The following is a 17,209-nucleotide window of genomic DNA, read 5'->3' as shown; positions in this document are numbered from 1 at the left end:
ATATGAATACATTTAGAAGTTTTTGGCTGGGCGTGGTGGCTCACGCCTGTAAGTAATCCCAGCTCTTTGGGAGGTTAAGGCAGGTGGATCACTTGAGGTCAGGAGTTTGAGACCAGCCTGGCCAACATGGTGAAACCCCATCTCTAACAAAAATATAAAAAAATTAGCTGGGCATGGTGGCAGGCACCTGTAATCCCAGTTACTCGGGAGGCTGAGACAGGAGAATTGCTTGAACCTGGGAGGTCGAGTTTGCAGTGAGCAGAGACTGGGCCATTGTGCTACAGCCTGGGTGGCAAAGCGAGACTCTGTCTCAAAAAAAAAAAAAAAAAAAAAAATATATATATATATATATATATGAACTTCAAATATATATATAAAAGAATTTCAAAATTTCTAAATATATATAATATATATTAAAAAGGAATTATATATATATTTAAAAAGGAACATAAGGCATTCTCACATTTAATACCTTTGCTCTTCCCTTATACTTAAAAACATCAATTTTAGATTAAAGAGGAAGAGAGGAATACACATATTTCCATACCCTTGTCTAAGATGATTCACTCTGTTCCATAAATCTTTGAGATTTCTACCACCACTGACTTAAGAACTATGATTCATCCGGGTTTAAACCAGTAGCTAGTGACAAAAGTCAGAGGTAGCTGGAATCCAGATCTCACATTTCTCTTTTCGGCAATTTATTGCTTGCTTCATGTTCTAACTGACGAAAATGGCCTCTCTTTGATTAAGAAGAGCGTGCCTAGCAAATCATCTCAAGATTTGGATTTGGGGCATTACCACTTTATCTTCAAAAAAAGGACCACAAAGAAGGTTATAGAGGCTGCAAATTTATCTGATCATGCCTTGCTGTGTAGTCTTGCCTCATGAGGTGATGAAAGAGTACTAGAAAAGGAGTTAAAAGTAGGCCTGTGGGGGTGCAGGAAGGTAGTTCCTGGCAGCCCAACCAGACTCTGTGAAGGGACTGTGATCTGTGTAGCCATGGTCACACAGGTTCCTGGGCCCTTGAGTGCCATGACTGAGAAACTGAGTTCTTCATTTATTTAATTTTAATATAACTTAAATTTAAATAGCCACATGTGGGAGTGGCTACCGAATTGGAGCTTTGTCTAGATATCTGAGCTAGATGCTTTTAAAATGTAAATCACTGTTCTTATAGGTTAGTATGAATTTATCTAAATATCTGAGTGTCTACTGAGTGTTAGAAACTGGTGATATAAAGTAAATTCAGCATGGTTCCTCCTCTCAGGGAACATGTACTCTGGTGGGACAGAGAAATAAGTGAATAATTACATGACAGGGTGTTAAAGTGTTCCAGTGAAACAGAGGGATAAGTGGGTTATGATAGAATCACAGAGAAGGGGTCCTGGCAGGCTAGTGGTATCCGGGAGACTTCCTAAGACAAAGCGAGGCCGTGCTGACTCTGACAAGGACATGAGGGGCAGACCACAGACACCGCTAAGCACCAAGCTGAGCACCGATGGGCTGTGCAGGAAGAGTGAACGGCTGTGTGTGGCTGAGGCATAAACCAGAGACAGGGAAGGTGTGACATCAGACCAGAGGTGTCTGCAGGCGTGTGATCAGGGGATGCAAATTTTATTCTGTAAGTGCCAGGGAGCCTTCCGAAGGTTTTAAGCAGGAGTTACAAAGAGTGGTGAGTGCAAGATGGAATTTGGGGAGCAAAGAAGAAAAGTCAGATAGACTGAAGAGACAGTGAGAAAGAGACCAACTGACGTTAGTAATACGAATATTTCTTATTGTTATTAGTGTTTGAAAAACCTTTAGTAGCAAAATTATTATTGGTATTGCTTGGAATGGAGTGGAGACCGATGAGAGGAGAATTAAAGAATAATTCCTCAGATTCTACCTTGGATGGAGCCAGCAACTAGGATAGCAAGCAGAAGATGAGAAGCTAGGCGGTATGTGTGCATGCACGCAGGTGTGTGTATGTGCACGTGTGTAGCTAGGGTGTGAAGCTGGGGTGTGTATGTGTGTAGCTAGGGTGTGTGTGTGTACACACACGTGTAGCTAGGGGAGGTGTGTATGAAGCTAGAGTGTGTGTGTGCACATGTGCGTGTGTAGCTAGGGTGTGTGTGTGAAGCTAGGGTGTGTGTGTGTGTGTGCATGCGTATGTAGCTAGGATAGGTGTGTGTGTTTGATTTGGCAAGTGGGTGAGGGAGAAGGGAGGGAAGAAGAGAATTTCATTTTACCTGTTGATTTTGAGGAAGGGCAGTGGAGACCCAGCAGGCAATGACGTATACAATACTGACATCACAGATGGGGGCTTGAGATGGATGTGGGAAGCATTAGCATATAGGTGGATGTTGACATCAGGAAGGATATGAGATCTTTCCCCCTCCACAAAGGGCAGTAGGTGGATGATGAAATCTGGAGAATACTATTAGAATTTTCTTTTTTGGAGTTTTGTCTGTTGGTATTACTATTACAAAAAGAATAATCCTAAGTATGAGTGTGTGTATATGTGTGTGTGGATTTCAGAAGAAGAATCTATGCAAAATGTTTTTCTTAACTTTATTTTTTTGTTCCCCAAACGGGAAGATGTTAAGGTAATATAAGTTGGAAAACTGTTGACTTGTTTTAACCCCACTTATAATTTAAGACTACATATATGTGTGTGTGTGTGTGTGTGTGTGTGTGTGTGTGTGTGTGTGTGTATATATATATATGTATTTTTTTTCTTTTTTTTTTGAGACAGAGTCTCACTCTGTTGCCCAGGCTGGAATGCAGTGGCGCAATCACAGCTCACTGCAGACTCGAACTCCTGGGCTCAAGGAATCCTCCTGCCTTAGCCTCCCAACTAGCTGGGACCAGAGGTATGCGCTACTGCACGTGACTAATTTTTAAATTTTTTGTAGAGACAGGGTCTTGCTATGTTGCCCAGGCTGGTCTCAAACTCCTGGGCTCAGCGATACTCCTGCCTTGGCCTACCAAAGTGCTGGGATTATAGACGTGAGCTAACATGCCCGACAAAAATTTTAGTGTTCTATAATTACAGCCACTATATTGGTCTTTACTAATAGAAAGTAATCTACTATTTAATTTCCTGCAAACCAAATTAATTTTAATCCTAGCTTTATTGGTTGAAAAATGGGAAGAGATTAAGCAACAACTGAAGCAAGATAATCAGTAAACTGGGTCAGAGAGCATTAAGCACCCTCATCTTGGAGTCAAGCTGGGTGAACCGGGGCCTCACCTCAGACTCAGAGCTGTCCAGTTCGGCCAGAGTTGGGGCTTTGAGGAGCTTCTTCCGCTGTGCAGGCACCTGCTGTGTGGTACTTAACCTGTTTTCTTTTGTTTGTGATGTCAAACCTCCATTCACCATAGATGACTCCACAAGATTCTTTGTAGATTCAGGGGTAGTCACATCTGGTAAAAAAGCAAAAGCTTACCTTTTCTTGAGCCAAGAAAGGTTATCTGTGTTGGAAGCATACCAGGTAACAGAGCATTTCATACAAAAACACAGAGGCTTGATTCAGTAACACCTTGCCTATGTATAGAAAACTTTTTCTGGTTGGATATTAACTGTCGAATTCAATTAAAGGAAACTTTAAAATGAATAATTACATATTCATACTTGTAGATTAGAATTTAGACTTAAAAGGAATCCTACAGATAACTGACTCCAACTTGTTTATTTTCCAGGTGAAGAAACTGGGGCTGAGAGAAGCTAGTTTACTTCACAGCCTCTAAGGATCCAGTGATGTATGGATGAAGACAGGACACACACATGGCTGTAAGATCTGAAAAAGTTTCGGTTTAAAAATAAAAATGGCTAATAATCTATATTCATATAAACATATTTAATGTGAACACAAAAAGTCTGGGATACATTTCCTCTGATGAGTCTGATTTATATTATTAAGAGCTCAAATTTGGATGAGAAGGCAATACAACAAATGACAGACAATGAAGCAGTCTATAGTGTGGTGTGATGGGGATGGTTTGGGTCTCTACTGCTATCTAATATCCTTTCATCTGTAAAATGAGGATACTAGCAGACGCAGGCTTGTTGTGAGCATTAAACAGGTTAATAATTGTATATAAAATTCTGTGCCTAGTACAGGCAGTGAACAATAAATGTTAGCAATTACTCATACTGATTTTGATCTCTATTGGTGAATAAATAAACTAAAGCTCAGATGGATTCGGCCAGAGTAGCACCATGGTGTCATGCCACAGCTGATCCATGAGTCTTTGTCAGTACTGACTCTGATGGCCTGCTTTTTGGTACCATAGCCTGGAATCCTCCAAGGCAAATGGAACTACTTTTCTTCAGTATTTCATATGGAGAGTTAAAAATGGGCTAAATTTAGTAACTATAAAATCAGTGTATTTAGAAGTGAAAAAGAGCAGTTACCGCATGATGTAATTTATAGACCAGCACACTCAACTGCTCTTTGCATGCGGACAGTCTGTGAGGCTGCTGTACATGGGGCAAAGGGCATGCTAAGTACTAAAGTGAAAAAGACTGATGCTCTTTTAGAGGGGAAAGCACTGTAACTGAGGTTACTATAAAAAACAAGAATGTGGCCCGGCATGGTGGCTCACGCCTGTAATTCCAGCACTTTGGGAGGCCGAGCCAGGAGGATCAATTGAGGTCAGGAGTTTGAGACCAGCCTGACCAACATGGTGAAACCCCGTCTCCACTAAAAATACAAAAATTAGCCAGGCGTGGTGGTGGATGCCTGTAATCCCAGCTACTCGAGAGGCTGAGGCAGGAGAATCAAAGCGAGACTGTGTCACAAAAAAAAGAACAAACCCCCCCCCCCAACAAGAATGTGCTGTTTACAGTAGGATATTTTCCCCCCAGCAAGTAATATTTACACACCTTAAGTATGAGAGGTAGAGCTCCAGGAAACATTTGGTATATAAGTGTGTTCTAGTGCAGCCTTCCCTGACATTATTTATAAAAACCATGTAAATTATTTCTTATTACAAATGATATATATCCTATTTAATACTTATAATTTCTGCCTATTTTTGAAGGGTTTGAACAAGCTAGAAATAATGGAAGGAAAAGAAAAAAGGGAAAGAGAAGGGAGGAGGAAAGGAAAGAAGGAAGAACAGCTGTCCATTCATTATCTTTTTACATAACATTTTTAATTGAGAACTTGACAACACATGCATTTCTTTTATTGTTACCTTCCCAGGCATTAAATAGCTAGAACAAATAAATAATTGGTGATGGTGGTGGGGAGTGCTGAAAGGGACAACAGGAAAAAAGCAGCAAGTTTTTATACAAATTATAAAGGTAAAAATCTTAAATCTTTCAATAAGGAGAGAAGAGAAATAGAATTGTTGATATTTTGTAGGAATCTTCTAAAAGGAGATATAATGAGAAATAGAATTGTTGACATTTTGTGCGAATTTTCTAGGAGAAAGCACAAGTATTTCAAATGCACACACCTTCCACCTTTCTCAGCCACGTTCTCACAGAGGCTCCCACCGTTGACCTGGCAGCAGGTCACTTTCTAATTACTATAATTGGAGTTATCATAAGAGAAACACAACCAGCTTCTCATGCTGGCCCCACATTTCCAATCGACAAAGCCAGAGTTTCCCTAAGAATAGCACTGTATGCACACCACTGCACAGAGGAACACTCAAATAGTTTTGGCGGTTATTTATTTTTTATTTGAGACAGTCTCGCTCTGTCACTAGGCTGGAATGCAGTGGCGCGATCTCAGCTCACTGTAACCTCTGCCTCCTGGGTTCAAGCGATTCTCCTGCCTCAGCCTCCTGAGTAAACGGGACTACAGGCATGTGCCACCACGCCCAGCTAATTTTTTTGTATTTTTAGTAGAGTTGGGGTTTCACCATGTTGGCCAGGATGGTCTCAATCTCCTGACCTTGTGATCCGCCTGCCTCAGCCTCCCAAAGTGCTGGGATTACAGGCATGAGACACCGCACCAGGCCCATATTTATTTTAATGTGCTGCAAAATAAATAAATAAATAAATACTCTATTTTTTTGCTGCAGAAAAAAAATACTGTATTTTAAGATCCATGATTTTATTGCTTAAGAAATGTTTAAAGTTGTTTATGGCAGATTAAAAATTTTTAATAGTACCAGGGCACTTAAGGCTGGCAGAAAATCATAAAGATGGCATATGAACTGAATTTTAGGGAACACTGTCAAATGACAGTGGCTGCCCTGAGTTCAGTTCATTCTCAATGCAGGGGATTTGAGAAATTGTCCAATAGCTCTCTAATTGCCTGAACCCTGTGCTATGAGATTGATAATTATTATTTTAGCTAATTGACTGAGACTACTGAAAGAAAACATCTGTACTAAATTCAAAGCTTTGAGAAAAACTGAATTAATAAAAAACGGGTTATGTAACAGCCAGGTTTCAAGATGATCTAAACACTTGATTGATTTTATCTCACACCACAGATTGGCAAAAGACTTAATTGAACTTTTTTTTTTTTTTTTTTTTGAGACAGGGTCTCATTCTGTTGCGCAGGTTGGAGTGCAGTGGCACAATTATGGCTCACTGCAGCCTTGACCTCTCGGGCTCAGGCGATCCTCCCATCTCAGCCTCCCAAGTAGTGGGGACCACAGGTGTGCACCAGCACACCTAGCTAATTTTTTTGTATTTTTTTTTGTGTGTGTGTAGAGACACGGTTTTGCCATGTTGCCCAGGCTGGTCTTATTTTAAACTCCTGGGCTTAAGCGAACCACCCACCTTAGCCTCCCAAAGTGCTGGGATTATAGGCGTGAGCCACTGTGCCTGGAGAACATATTTTTAAGAAGTTTGATCACTTACAGTTTTCTGTTTAAATGAATAAATTATCATTTTTACTTTAATGTATCAAATGAGAAAAGCAAAACACTTGGATAGGCTTTGTATTTCTTGTACATAAGATGGCATTTCTTAAAAAAAAACTGGTGATATTTATATGTAAGCAAAATATTTAAGAGGTGAAATATTTAGATATGGCTTTAGAAATAACATACCTTAGGTTTAGAACCTAAAATGCATACCCATGATATTAAATATATGTGTCTGCTGCCTTATTTAGTGTGAGGAAATGTGACTGGCATATAAATTATATATTTAATATCTGTACAGGAAAAATAAGTTATACTTACCATAAATGATGTTGAATGGATTAAGATTTTCACTAAGAATTAATATTTCTAAGATATACTTAAGCAGCAGAATATACTTCATTATCTTGTACTTAAGTTCAGAGTTATCATCTACACTATATGTTTACAATGTTTCTCACTAGTTTGTTCATTTTCTAACCCAGAAAATGCACTCCAATCTTTGCATTTAAGTTAGAAGAATGAATCAATCTTTTCTAATTTGGGAAATTTTAATTAATAGTTAAAATGCAACAATGAAAAACATAAAAGCAGCACAAGAAATCAAGAATGAAGCATTAGAAAATCACAAAGTACATGAAGACATGAAATAAATTATAGCAAATGATAAGCAGTGAAACCAAATAAAAATTCTCTGCTACCCTTTTACACTAAAAAATTTAAGTACCAAGAATTTTCTTTCCAAACAGAACCCATCGTATAGGCTGCAAGAACACAGAACACACAACATACCTATAGATGAGGCGTGTGAGCATGCATACTGTCAAGATCAGCAATGTGTGCCTAATTTAGATTAGCTAATGGTCAATGTGTTTAGGCAGCCAACCACTCGCTTTCTTATTACGGTCCAACTAATGGAAGCATCTTTTGTAGATATTCAAAAAAGGTAAAGTATCTGTAATGTATGTTGCCAACTTCTGGGGATTAGTAGTGACATATATATTACTATGTTTCTGCGTTTATTTTCCAGACCAAATTTTTTACAAGGTCACTTTGCAAATGGCTGAAAAAATAAAAATTCCAAATGAATAAAGAAAATAGAAAAAGCTCTTCAGTGGTCAGTCAAAAATAGTAAGTGAGTGATTGTAAAATATTACAGTCATGCCCGAGACCTACACAAATAAGCAGAAGATTTAAAAACAGTTGGAAACTAGCTTTGCAGCTGGAAGATACTCAATAAATATTCATATACAGAATATACTAGAACTCTTTAAATATGAATTTGTATGTAAGGTGTGCCAACAATTCTTTGTATCTTAAGAGGCATTCTATGGCATTTAAAAGAAAATCCCAAAAGAAAATATTTGTGCCAACATCTCATCTCATTTTATATTTAAAACAGTAGCTTCCAAAATAAAAAACTCTTAACTTGCAAAATATTTTATTGGGATTAAGTTGGCTTTGAAAATTCACCTGGCTGGGTGAGGTGGCTTATGCCTGTATTCCTAGCACTTTGGGAGGCCAAGGTTGGTGAATTGCTTGAGCCCAGGAGTTTGAGAGCAGCCTGGGCAACATGGTGAAACCCTGTCTCTATTTTCTAAAATAAATAAATAAATAAAAGAGAATTCACTCATATATATTTAAAGTTTTAATTTAACAAGGGTTGATTTTATAGATCAAATTTAGTCATTTCAATATTAATCTCTGTTTAACAGAAGGGTCTAAATTTGTACTACAAATCTGAGGCACATAATTATATATTACAACTAAAGCCATTACAATGCTCTTGTATTTTTATACTTTTTTTTTTTTTTTTTTTTTTTTTTTTTTTTGAGACTGAGTCTCGCTCTGTAGCCCAGGCTGGAGTTCAGTGGTGTGATCTCGGCTCACTGCAACCTCCGCCTCCCGGCTTCAAGCAATTCTCCTGCCTCAGCCTCCCGAGTAGCTGGGACTACAGGCATGTGCCACCATGCCTGGCTAATTTTTTTGTATTTTTAGTAGAGACGGGGTTTCACCGTGTTAGCCAGGATGGTCTCCATCTCCTGACCTCAAGATCCGCCCACCTCGGCTTCCCAAAGTGCTGGGATTACAGGCGTGAGCCACCACGCCCGGCCTGTATTTTTATACTCTTAATCAGCATTCAAAGTCATTCATGACTAGGCTCTATCCACTGAGCACAAAGATAAAAAAGACAGTTCTTGCCCATCAACTGAGGTGCTGTCATCTAAAGTAGATAACTATTTTAAGTTTAGTTACTTAAATAACTCAATGCTTTAGAGAACAGGAAGTAGATGTGTCAGAATTTTGTTTCTACGAAGTTTTTTTTCTATTCTCTTAGGGCAAAGGTCTGCTGTAGGCTTTAACCTCATTGCTCTAGAAGAGCCTGGACAGTGACAGCCGCCATTAAGATGGGCACCATCTTCTAGAACCATGAGTATGGTGTGATGGTTCTTCCAAAATTGCTTAGGAGAAAACAGATTTACTATAGTCTTGTATCTTTTTTACATATATTGTTTTCAAACAAGCAGAATGTTTTATTTTACTGACCACGGCTTAGCAGAAGCCTTTCAATTTTCTTTTTTAACGTTTGAACAAGCAGATGAATGAAATGTATTTCACAGAAACCACAAAACCCACGTCAGGTGTAAAAGTGTTTTTGTTTTTTTTACCTGACAAGTCAAAACTGTAAGACATGCTAAGTGGCCGCATTGCTGAAAAAAAGAAAACAAACAATAAAAAGAAAATAATTCAGCTGTTAGGAATATACAGGGAGGACAAAAAAGGGAACAGATTAATGAAGACCCTTACTGGCTACATGTCAGACTCTAAGGCAGGCAGAAGCTAGTGAATGAAAATCTGAAATACATTAAAACCATGCAAGAGTCTTAGTTTCAATTACATCACTAAGACTTCAAATGGAGGAACAATAAAAGGAAAAAGTAACTTTTTAAAAAACAAGTTAAAAATGAAAGCATGATAAAAATACAAACATTTTAAAGAATGACAGAATAGGATGTTTGACTTAAATAAGATTTTTTAAAAAGCCATGTTTTAAAACATGATGTTAGGGAACATACAACATCTTTAAAATTTCAGAGTAAATTTATCCTTCAATAATTTATGTCAGGATGAAAATTTGGCTCTCAGAATAAAGGCGAAACAGTTCATAAAAAATTCTCAGTTCAGCTAGTTCAGCAGCATCACCACTATGTGTTAATAAATATCTATTGTAGGCTGTATAACCTAGTAGTTGAAGGACAGGCCAGACTGCCTGAGTTTGAACCTCAGCTCTGCCACTAACTGGGAGCGTGACCCCAGGCAAGTTACTTAACCTGTCTGTAAAATGAGAATAATCCTCTCTTATGGAATTGTTATAAAGATTAAATAACTTCATGTAAAAAAGGTGCTTAGCATAGTGCTTGACACACAGTAAAAACTGAATATGGTGGTCCTTCCTTATCGTAGTTTCACTTTCCATGGTTTCAGTTACTCATGATCCAAAAATATCAAATGAAAAATCCCAGAAATAAACAATTCATAAGGTTTATTTATTTATTTTGAAATGGAGTCTCACTCTGTTGCCAAGGCTGGAGGGCAGTGGTGTGATCTCAGCTCACCGCAACCTCGGCCTCCCGGGTTCAAGCAATTCTTGTGCCTCAGCCTCCTGAGTAGCTGGGATTACAGGCGCCCAGCACCATGCCCGGCTAACTTTTGTATTTTTAGTAGAGATGGGGTTTTGCCATATTGGCCAGGCTGGTCTCAAACTCCTGATCTCAGGTGATCTACATGCCTCGGCCTCCCAAAATGTTGGGATTACAGGCATAAGCCACCATGCCTGGCCAATTCATAAGTTTTAAATTGCATGTTTCCTGAATATTACTTTTTCTATTTTATTATTAGGAATTGTTGTGAATCTCTTACTGAGCCTATTTTATAAAATAACCTTTTTCATAGGTATGCATGTAAAGGAAAAACATAGTACATATAAAGTTTGGTACTATCCATGGTTTCAAGCATCCACTTGGGGTCTTGGAATATATCTCCCCCTCAGTCAGATAAAAGAAGACTACAGTAATTATCATTTATTTTCTTTCTTTTTTTTTTTTTTTGAGACGGAGTCTCACTCTATTGCCAGGCTGGAGTGCAGTGGCTGCAGTGGTGCAGTCTTGGCTCACTGCAACCTCTGCTTCCCAGGTTCAAGCAATCTCCCGAGTAGCTGGGATTACAGGTGCCTGCCACCAGGCCCAGCTAATTTTTGTATTTTTAGTACAGATGGGGTTTCACCATGTTGGCCAGGATGGTCTTGAACTCCTGATCTTGTGACCTGCCCGCCTCAGCCTCCCAAAGTGCTGGGATTACAGGTGTGAGCCACTGTGCCCAGCCTATCATTTCTTAAAAATGAAATTATTATTTATTTCCTGTTCAAGCACTCTGCTTTTAAAATTTATGCATATAATAACCACTAAATTGTATACTTTAAATGAGTGAATTTTATGGTATATAAATGCCATAAAGCTCAATAAAGCTGTTAAAAAGGTTATTGCAGAGATGTGATTATTTTAGGTATTCATGACAGCGAGGATTATCTATTTTTACTGCAGTCCAAAGCTCTTACCAGTACCTTTGCATCAAAGAGAAAACATCTTTCCTGTGACACAGGCTCAGCCTTCCTAGGATTGTTCAGAAACCAGCACATCAGACACTGACGCACAGGACTTCGGATATCCATTGGCCATTCTTCCCTTCCTCTCCAACAAAGCATAGTCTTCGTTTTCCATTCCCAAAACTACATCTACCAGGACTTCCCATATTCTCCAGAACTGCTGAAGCCAAAGCAACGGCTTACTGAATATTGTTTGTCCTATCCTTTCTTCCGTTCTTTTAAATCCTCTTCATATAAAGAGGGTAGAATAATTTGAGATGTTAATTATTTTTCCTTGTAATTTTTTTGTCACCCCATTTCACAAAGTTGGCCCCTTGGTGAAACTTTGTTGTCACCAAAGATAACCTTGCCTTCCTGGCTTTTGATTCCTGGAAGCCTGAGGTCCTGGTGGGGATTATGCCCAGTGGGGAGGGCCTTTGTGGTTGGAGACGGACACACTGCAGAGCAACAGTAGCTTTGGAAGTACAGGCATATCAGGCACAATGTCTCTCTAGTTGCTGTTTTCCAGGGAGACAGCCTCTAGACTTCTAATACCCCAATTTAATGGAATGTAAATATGTCTCAGTGTGTATTTTAGCAGCTGGTTTTAAAGGAACAATTTTTATTTACAACCCAAAAGCTCAATATTTAAAAAAAATGACTTGAAGGAAAAGTACTGATTTACATCCCAAACACACATTAGCAAGATGTCAGAATCATATGTAGATGTTTTCAGATATACACACGTCAATAAAGGGGATATGCATGTTAGATGTGGCAAATAAATCAACTATTATTTAACAATCACACTGTTCAAGGACTGGGAAATAATATTTTAAGTATTTTCATCCTAATGTATAAGTTAGGATGTATGTTTTAAACAGGCATTTTACTGTGTTTTAATTATCTCATAGGAAATTAGTTAGGGATTTTGTGTTGATAAGAATAATCTTCCTTGGGTCAGGCGCGGTGGCTTACGCCTGTAATCCCAGCACTTTGGGAGGCCGAGACGCGTGGATCATGAGGTCAGGAGATCGAGACCATCCTGGCTAACACAGTGAAACCCCGTCTCCACTAAAAAAAACACAAAAAATAAGCCGGGCGTGGTGGTGGGCGCCTGTAGTCTCAGCTACTCGGGAGGCTGAGGCAGGAGAATGGTGTCAACCCAGGAGACAGAGCTTGCAGTGAGCCAAGATCGTGCCACTGCACTCCAGCCTGGGAGACAGAGCGAGACTCTGTCTCAAATAATAATAATAATAATAATAATAATAATAATAATAATAATAATAATAATCTTCCTTGAACTTATCTGGGAAAAGTTTTCTAAAAAGTAAAGAAAAAAATATCTTCCACTTACCATTCAAAAAACTGTACTTCTAAACTCCTATATTACCTACTCTAGATTTTCCTAATTATGTATAGCAAATAAAGTATTACATATTGTCACAGCACTCTTCCATCTTCTCTAATCTTCTTATTCTGCTCTTTTTTTCTCTAGCACATGAATATATCTTTTGAAATAAGGCTGACTACTGTGTTAAGAAGGGAATGCAATTATTTCTTGGGAGATGATATTTATGTATTTTCCAATCTCTATACCAAAAACAGGACAAAAATTGAGGATCACGTCAATTAAGATGTTTAGAAGAAAACAAATAATCAGAGACACGAACAAAGACTGATGTACAAGAATAGTAATTTCAGACTTACTAGGAAAAAATGGAAAAAGCTTGTGAATCAGGAAAATAGGTAAATAAAACCCAATTTAGCCATCTGTTAGGAGATCACATCCTTATAAATCATATTTGGAGTCATATTTAATGACATAGGAAGGAAGATGGTCATGCCAAATAAAACATTAGATGCAGAGAACAGAGTACTGTATATACACAGTTTTCATCCTCATTTTGTAATGCACAAGTAAATTCACAGTGGATGCCTCTGGCTGTTGTAATTATAGGTAACATTTTCATCTTTAAACAATCAGACATTTTTGCCATTGCTGCAGTGAGCTCCTACTTGCAATTACATGTAGGGGAAAAGTGATACAAATATTTAGGGAAACTTTTCTTCAAGTTAATTCTGCCAATATTATCAGAACTGAACTCCCCAAAGCAAAACTGTATAGTAAGAACCAATGTAGTTCTGTAGAAAAAAATGACCAAAATCCCTTACTTTACAATTAGGGTTTAACATAAATTTGAACTCGGAATTCTAACACTCTCACAGAACAATATCTTTCTGTAACAGCTCAATTCTGGTGGTTGTGAAATACCAACTGTCAAGGTTAAGACATACTTAACATAAAAATGATATTTAATTATTCTAAAGTAGGGTTCCCATTAGCAACTAAATATAATTTTAAAAAGTGAAACTGAAGAATATGTACGTGACAAAGGCTTGCTATGAGAGATTGAATCACTCATCAAAAAGCTCCCCAACAAAGAAAGGCTGAGGACCAGATGGATTCACTGGTGAATTCTACCAAATATTGAAAGAAGAAGTAATGCCAGTCCCTCTCAAGCTCTTTCAAAACACTGAAGATGAGAGAACACTTCTAATTTTGTTTTACGAGGCCAAAAACCCCAAAATTACAGGCTAAAATCCTTAATGAATATAGATTCAAAATTCTGAACAAAATACTAGCAAACTGAATCCATCAGCACAATAAAAGGATCATACATCATGACCAAGTGGGATTTATCCCTGGGATGCAAGGACAGTTTAACACATGAAAATCAATTAACATGATACACCACTGTAACAGAATAAAGAATAAAAATCACATGATCATTTCAAATGCAGAGAAAGCATGTGACAAAATTCAACACCTTTTCATAATAAAAACACTCAACAAATTAGGAATAGAAGGAAACTACCTCAACATAATAAAGGCCACATATGGAGAGCTGACAGCTAACATCATACTCAACAGGGGAAAACTGAAAGCTTTTCCTCCAAAATCAGGAACAAGGCAAGGATGACCACTTCTATATTCAACATAGTACTGGTAGTTCTAGCCAGAGCAGTTAGGCAAAAAAAGAAATAAAAGGCATCCAATTGGAAAGAAAGCAATAAAAGTGTCCCTGTTTGCAGATGACATGATCTTACAGATAGAAAACTCTATGAAGATTTTTTTCAATACACTAATAACAAAAAGACAATCCCATTGACAACAGCACCAAAAAGAATAAAATATCTAGGAGCAAATTTAATTAAGGAGGTAAAAGATTTATACACAAAAACTATGAGACAGAAACAAATGGAAGAATAATATTCATGAATTGAAAGACTTACTGTTAACATGTGAATACCACCCAAAGCTATATACAGATCCAACAGAATCCCCATGAAAATCCTAATGGTATTTTTTACAGAAATAGAAGATAATCCTAAAATTCCTACAGAACCACAAAAGACAATGAATAGCCAATTAATCTTGAGAAAGAATAACAAAGCCAGAGACATCACACTTTCTGATCTTACAATATATTATAAAGTTACCATAACAAAAACAGCATGGTACTGGCAAACAACAGTGGAACAGAACAAAGAGTCCAGAAATGAACCCACACATATACAGTCAACTGATCTTTTTTTTCTTTCTTTCTTTCCATGGAATCTTGGTGTCACCCAGGCTAGAGTGGAGTGGTGCAATCACAGCTCACTACAACCTTGATCTCCTGGGCTCAAGTGATCCACTCTGAAACTTTGTCACCAAAAAGTACATTTAATTATTTCAACCCTTGAGAGTACTCTGTACAGCCCAGTGCTGTACTAGGGACACAGCAACGAACAAGACAGACACGGGCCCTGTCATCACGAAGGTCACACAACAGAAGGGTCAGGATTAAACAAGGAAAATCAATATGGAATGGTGGAAGAGTTCAAGACTGGAAGCAGGAGGACAATCAGTGCTGCTACGACAGATGACAGCCTCGGCTGGGATAGTGGCTGCTGGGCTGAGAAGAGTAGAAGATTAAAAAGATCCAGAGGAAGTAAAATCAACAGGGGTTGGCCATCGGGTAAGAGTCAAAGATTATGTTAAGGTTTCTACATTGGGAAAACAAAATGTGATGGTTTGGGGAGAGACAGGATGAGTTCACTTGTGGACATGTTGAGTTTGTCTTGCTTGTAGGATATGAGAAAGCTCTATCTAGCAGACAGCTGGAAGTATGAGTCTGCATTTTTAAGAGATCTGCAATGTAGACTGTGAGCTGGAAGGTAGTCAGGAACAAAAACCATGGAAGAGGGTATGGTTGCTTAGGGAGAACAGAACCCAGGATAGAAACTTTGAAGTCCAAGAGTCTGAAAAAGGCAGAAGAGATCAGAGGAGAAAACTAGCAGAGGGGGGGGGTCACAGAACCAGATCCTTTCTTGTTAAGGTACCACTATAGACTGTTTTCCTAAAGGCAGTTTCTCTGGATTCTTTGGGCATTTTTAGTCTTACAAACTGAAAGACAGTTGCATAAACAAAAATGTTTACAGACATCTTATAATACGGTCTTTCTATAAATCAAAATCAATATGTGCTTATAGTATACACTAAAAAATAAAAGATAATAACTATAAAGGAAGTTTAGAAATAAGTTAAGTGATATCAGATAATAACATGCTTTCATGACATAATATTATGGGTATCTTTAAACCCATAATAAAGAAACATAAGGTAAAACTATATATCTATCATTTATATTTCTAAAATATAATACCTTATCTTTGTATATGCAATACAATTTATAAAGTATTTTTACCATAATCCTATTTAATTCTCACATAAAACTCATAATGTAGGTTAAGAGGAATTTTTATCCCCCTTCTGCCAATGAAGAAAATGATGCTCAGAGATGTAAAGAGACTTTCCTAAAACCTCAGCCTAGAGACCGGCAGAGCTCTTTCAATTACAGCATGATGTTCTCATATAGTTCAATATTAGATAGGCGGAAGGATTTCCCACCCTATAAATTTCAAGTAAGTGTGAGGGGGTATGTATATGAGAGAGTGAGAGGGAGAACAAGTGAGTGAGATACAGAGAAATGAACAAGGAATGAGAACTCTTTACTTTCATGGGGCTGGGTGTATAAAGATCCTTTTCCCAGGGGATGACTCTAGCCTGAGTACAGGAAGCAGTGGACTCACCTGATCTGCTACGTCTAATCTCCTCTGGTGAGACAGGCCGCAGCTTTCTTTCCGCTTTAATTTCTTCTAATATTCTTTCATGGAGGCTCCGTGGCCGTGGTGGAGTTGGTTTCAGTTTTCTGGCTGAGACCTTGAAAGTAAGAAAAATGGCTAAAGACTTCAGTAATTACGTAATTTTTACTGAAGTCTAGTCATACAGTACAGTATTATAAATTACATTTCATTGATTGAAACACTGCTTGATAAAAGACTACTTTCAAGTCATTAAATATTAAGGTTCCTAAAGCAATAGGGAGATTACTGGATATCAGAGTGATTTGGTTATACATCCTCAAATTGTATTTTATTGCTTACAGAAGGGGTCTCGCTCTGTTGCCCAGGCTGGAGTGCAGTGGTGCAATCTCAGCTCACTGCAACCTCTGCCTCCCGGGTTCAAGCGATTCTCGTGCCTCAGCCTCCCGAGTAGCCGGGATTACAGGCGTGTGCCAACATACCTGGCTAATTTTTGTATTGTTAGTAGAGATGGGGTTTCACCAAGTTGGTCAGGCTGGTCTCTATCTCCTGATCTCAAGTGATCCACCCTCCTCAGTCTCTCAAAGTGCTGAGATTACA

The 17,209-nt window shown here is 38.2% G+C and overlaps 1 protein-coding gene across 10 annotated transcripts in view; it reads right to left on the bottom strand.

Annotated features, from left to right (window-relative positions):
• Positions 1-17,209, bottom strand: part of SPIRE1 (spire type actin nucleation factor 1) — a 209,655-nt gene that overhangs the window by 30,560 nt on the left and 161,886 nt on the right. For 6 of the 10 annotated variants that reach the window (XM_002828012.6, XM_054538153.2, XM_054538160.2 and 3 more), the window contains 2 exons: positions 16,598-16,727; positions 3,236-3,408 (listed from right to left, as the gene is read on the bottom strand). In XM_002828012.6, the coding sequence (XP_002828058.3) occupies positions 3,236-3,408; positions 16,598-16,727 (303 nt within the window). Of the gene's footprint in view, positions 1-3,235; positions 3,409-9,485; positions 9,528-16,597; positions 16,728-17,209 lie in introns of all 10 variants that reach the window. The other 4 variants (XM_063716827.1, XM_063716826.1, XM_063716830.1 and 1 more) reach the window with 1 other exon arrangement.

The sequence above is a fragment of the Pongo abelii genome, chromosome 17, assembly GCF_028885655.2.
Source record: "Pongo abelii isolate AG06213 chromosome 17, NHGRI_mPonAbe1-v2.0_pri, whole genome shotgun sequence".
Taxonomy (NCBI): Eukaryota; Metazoa; Chordata; class Mammalia; order Primates; family Hominidae; genus Pongo; species Pongo abelii.
Note: the sequence above shows the minus strand (reverse complement) of the source record. Positions and strands in the feature narration are given on the sequence as shown.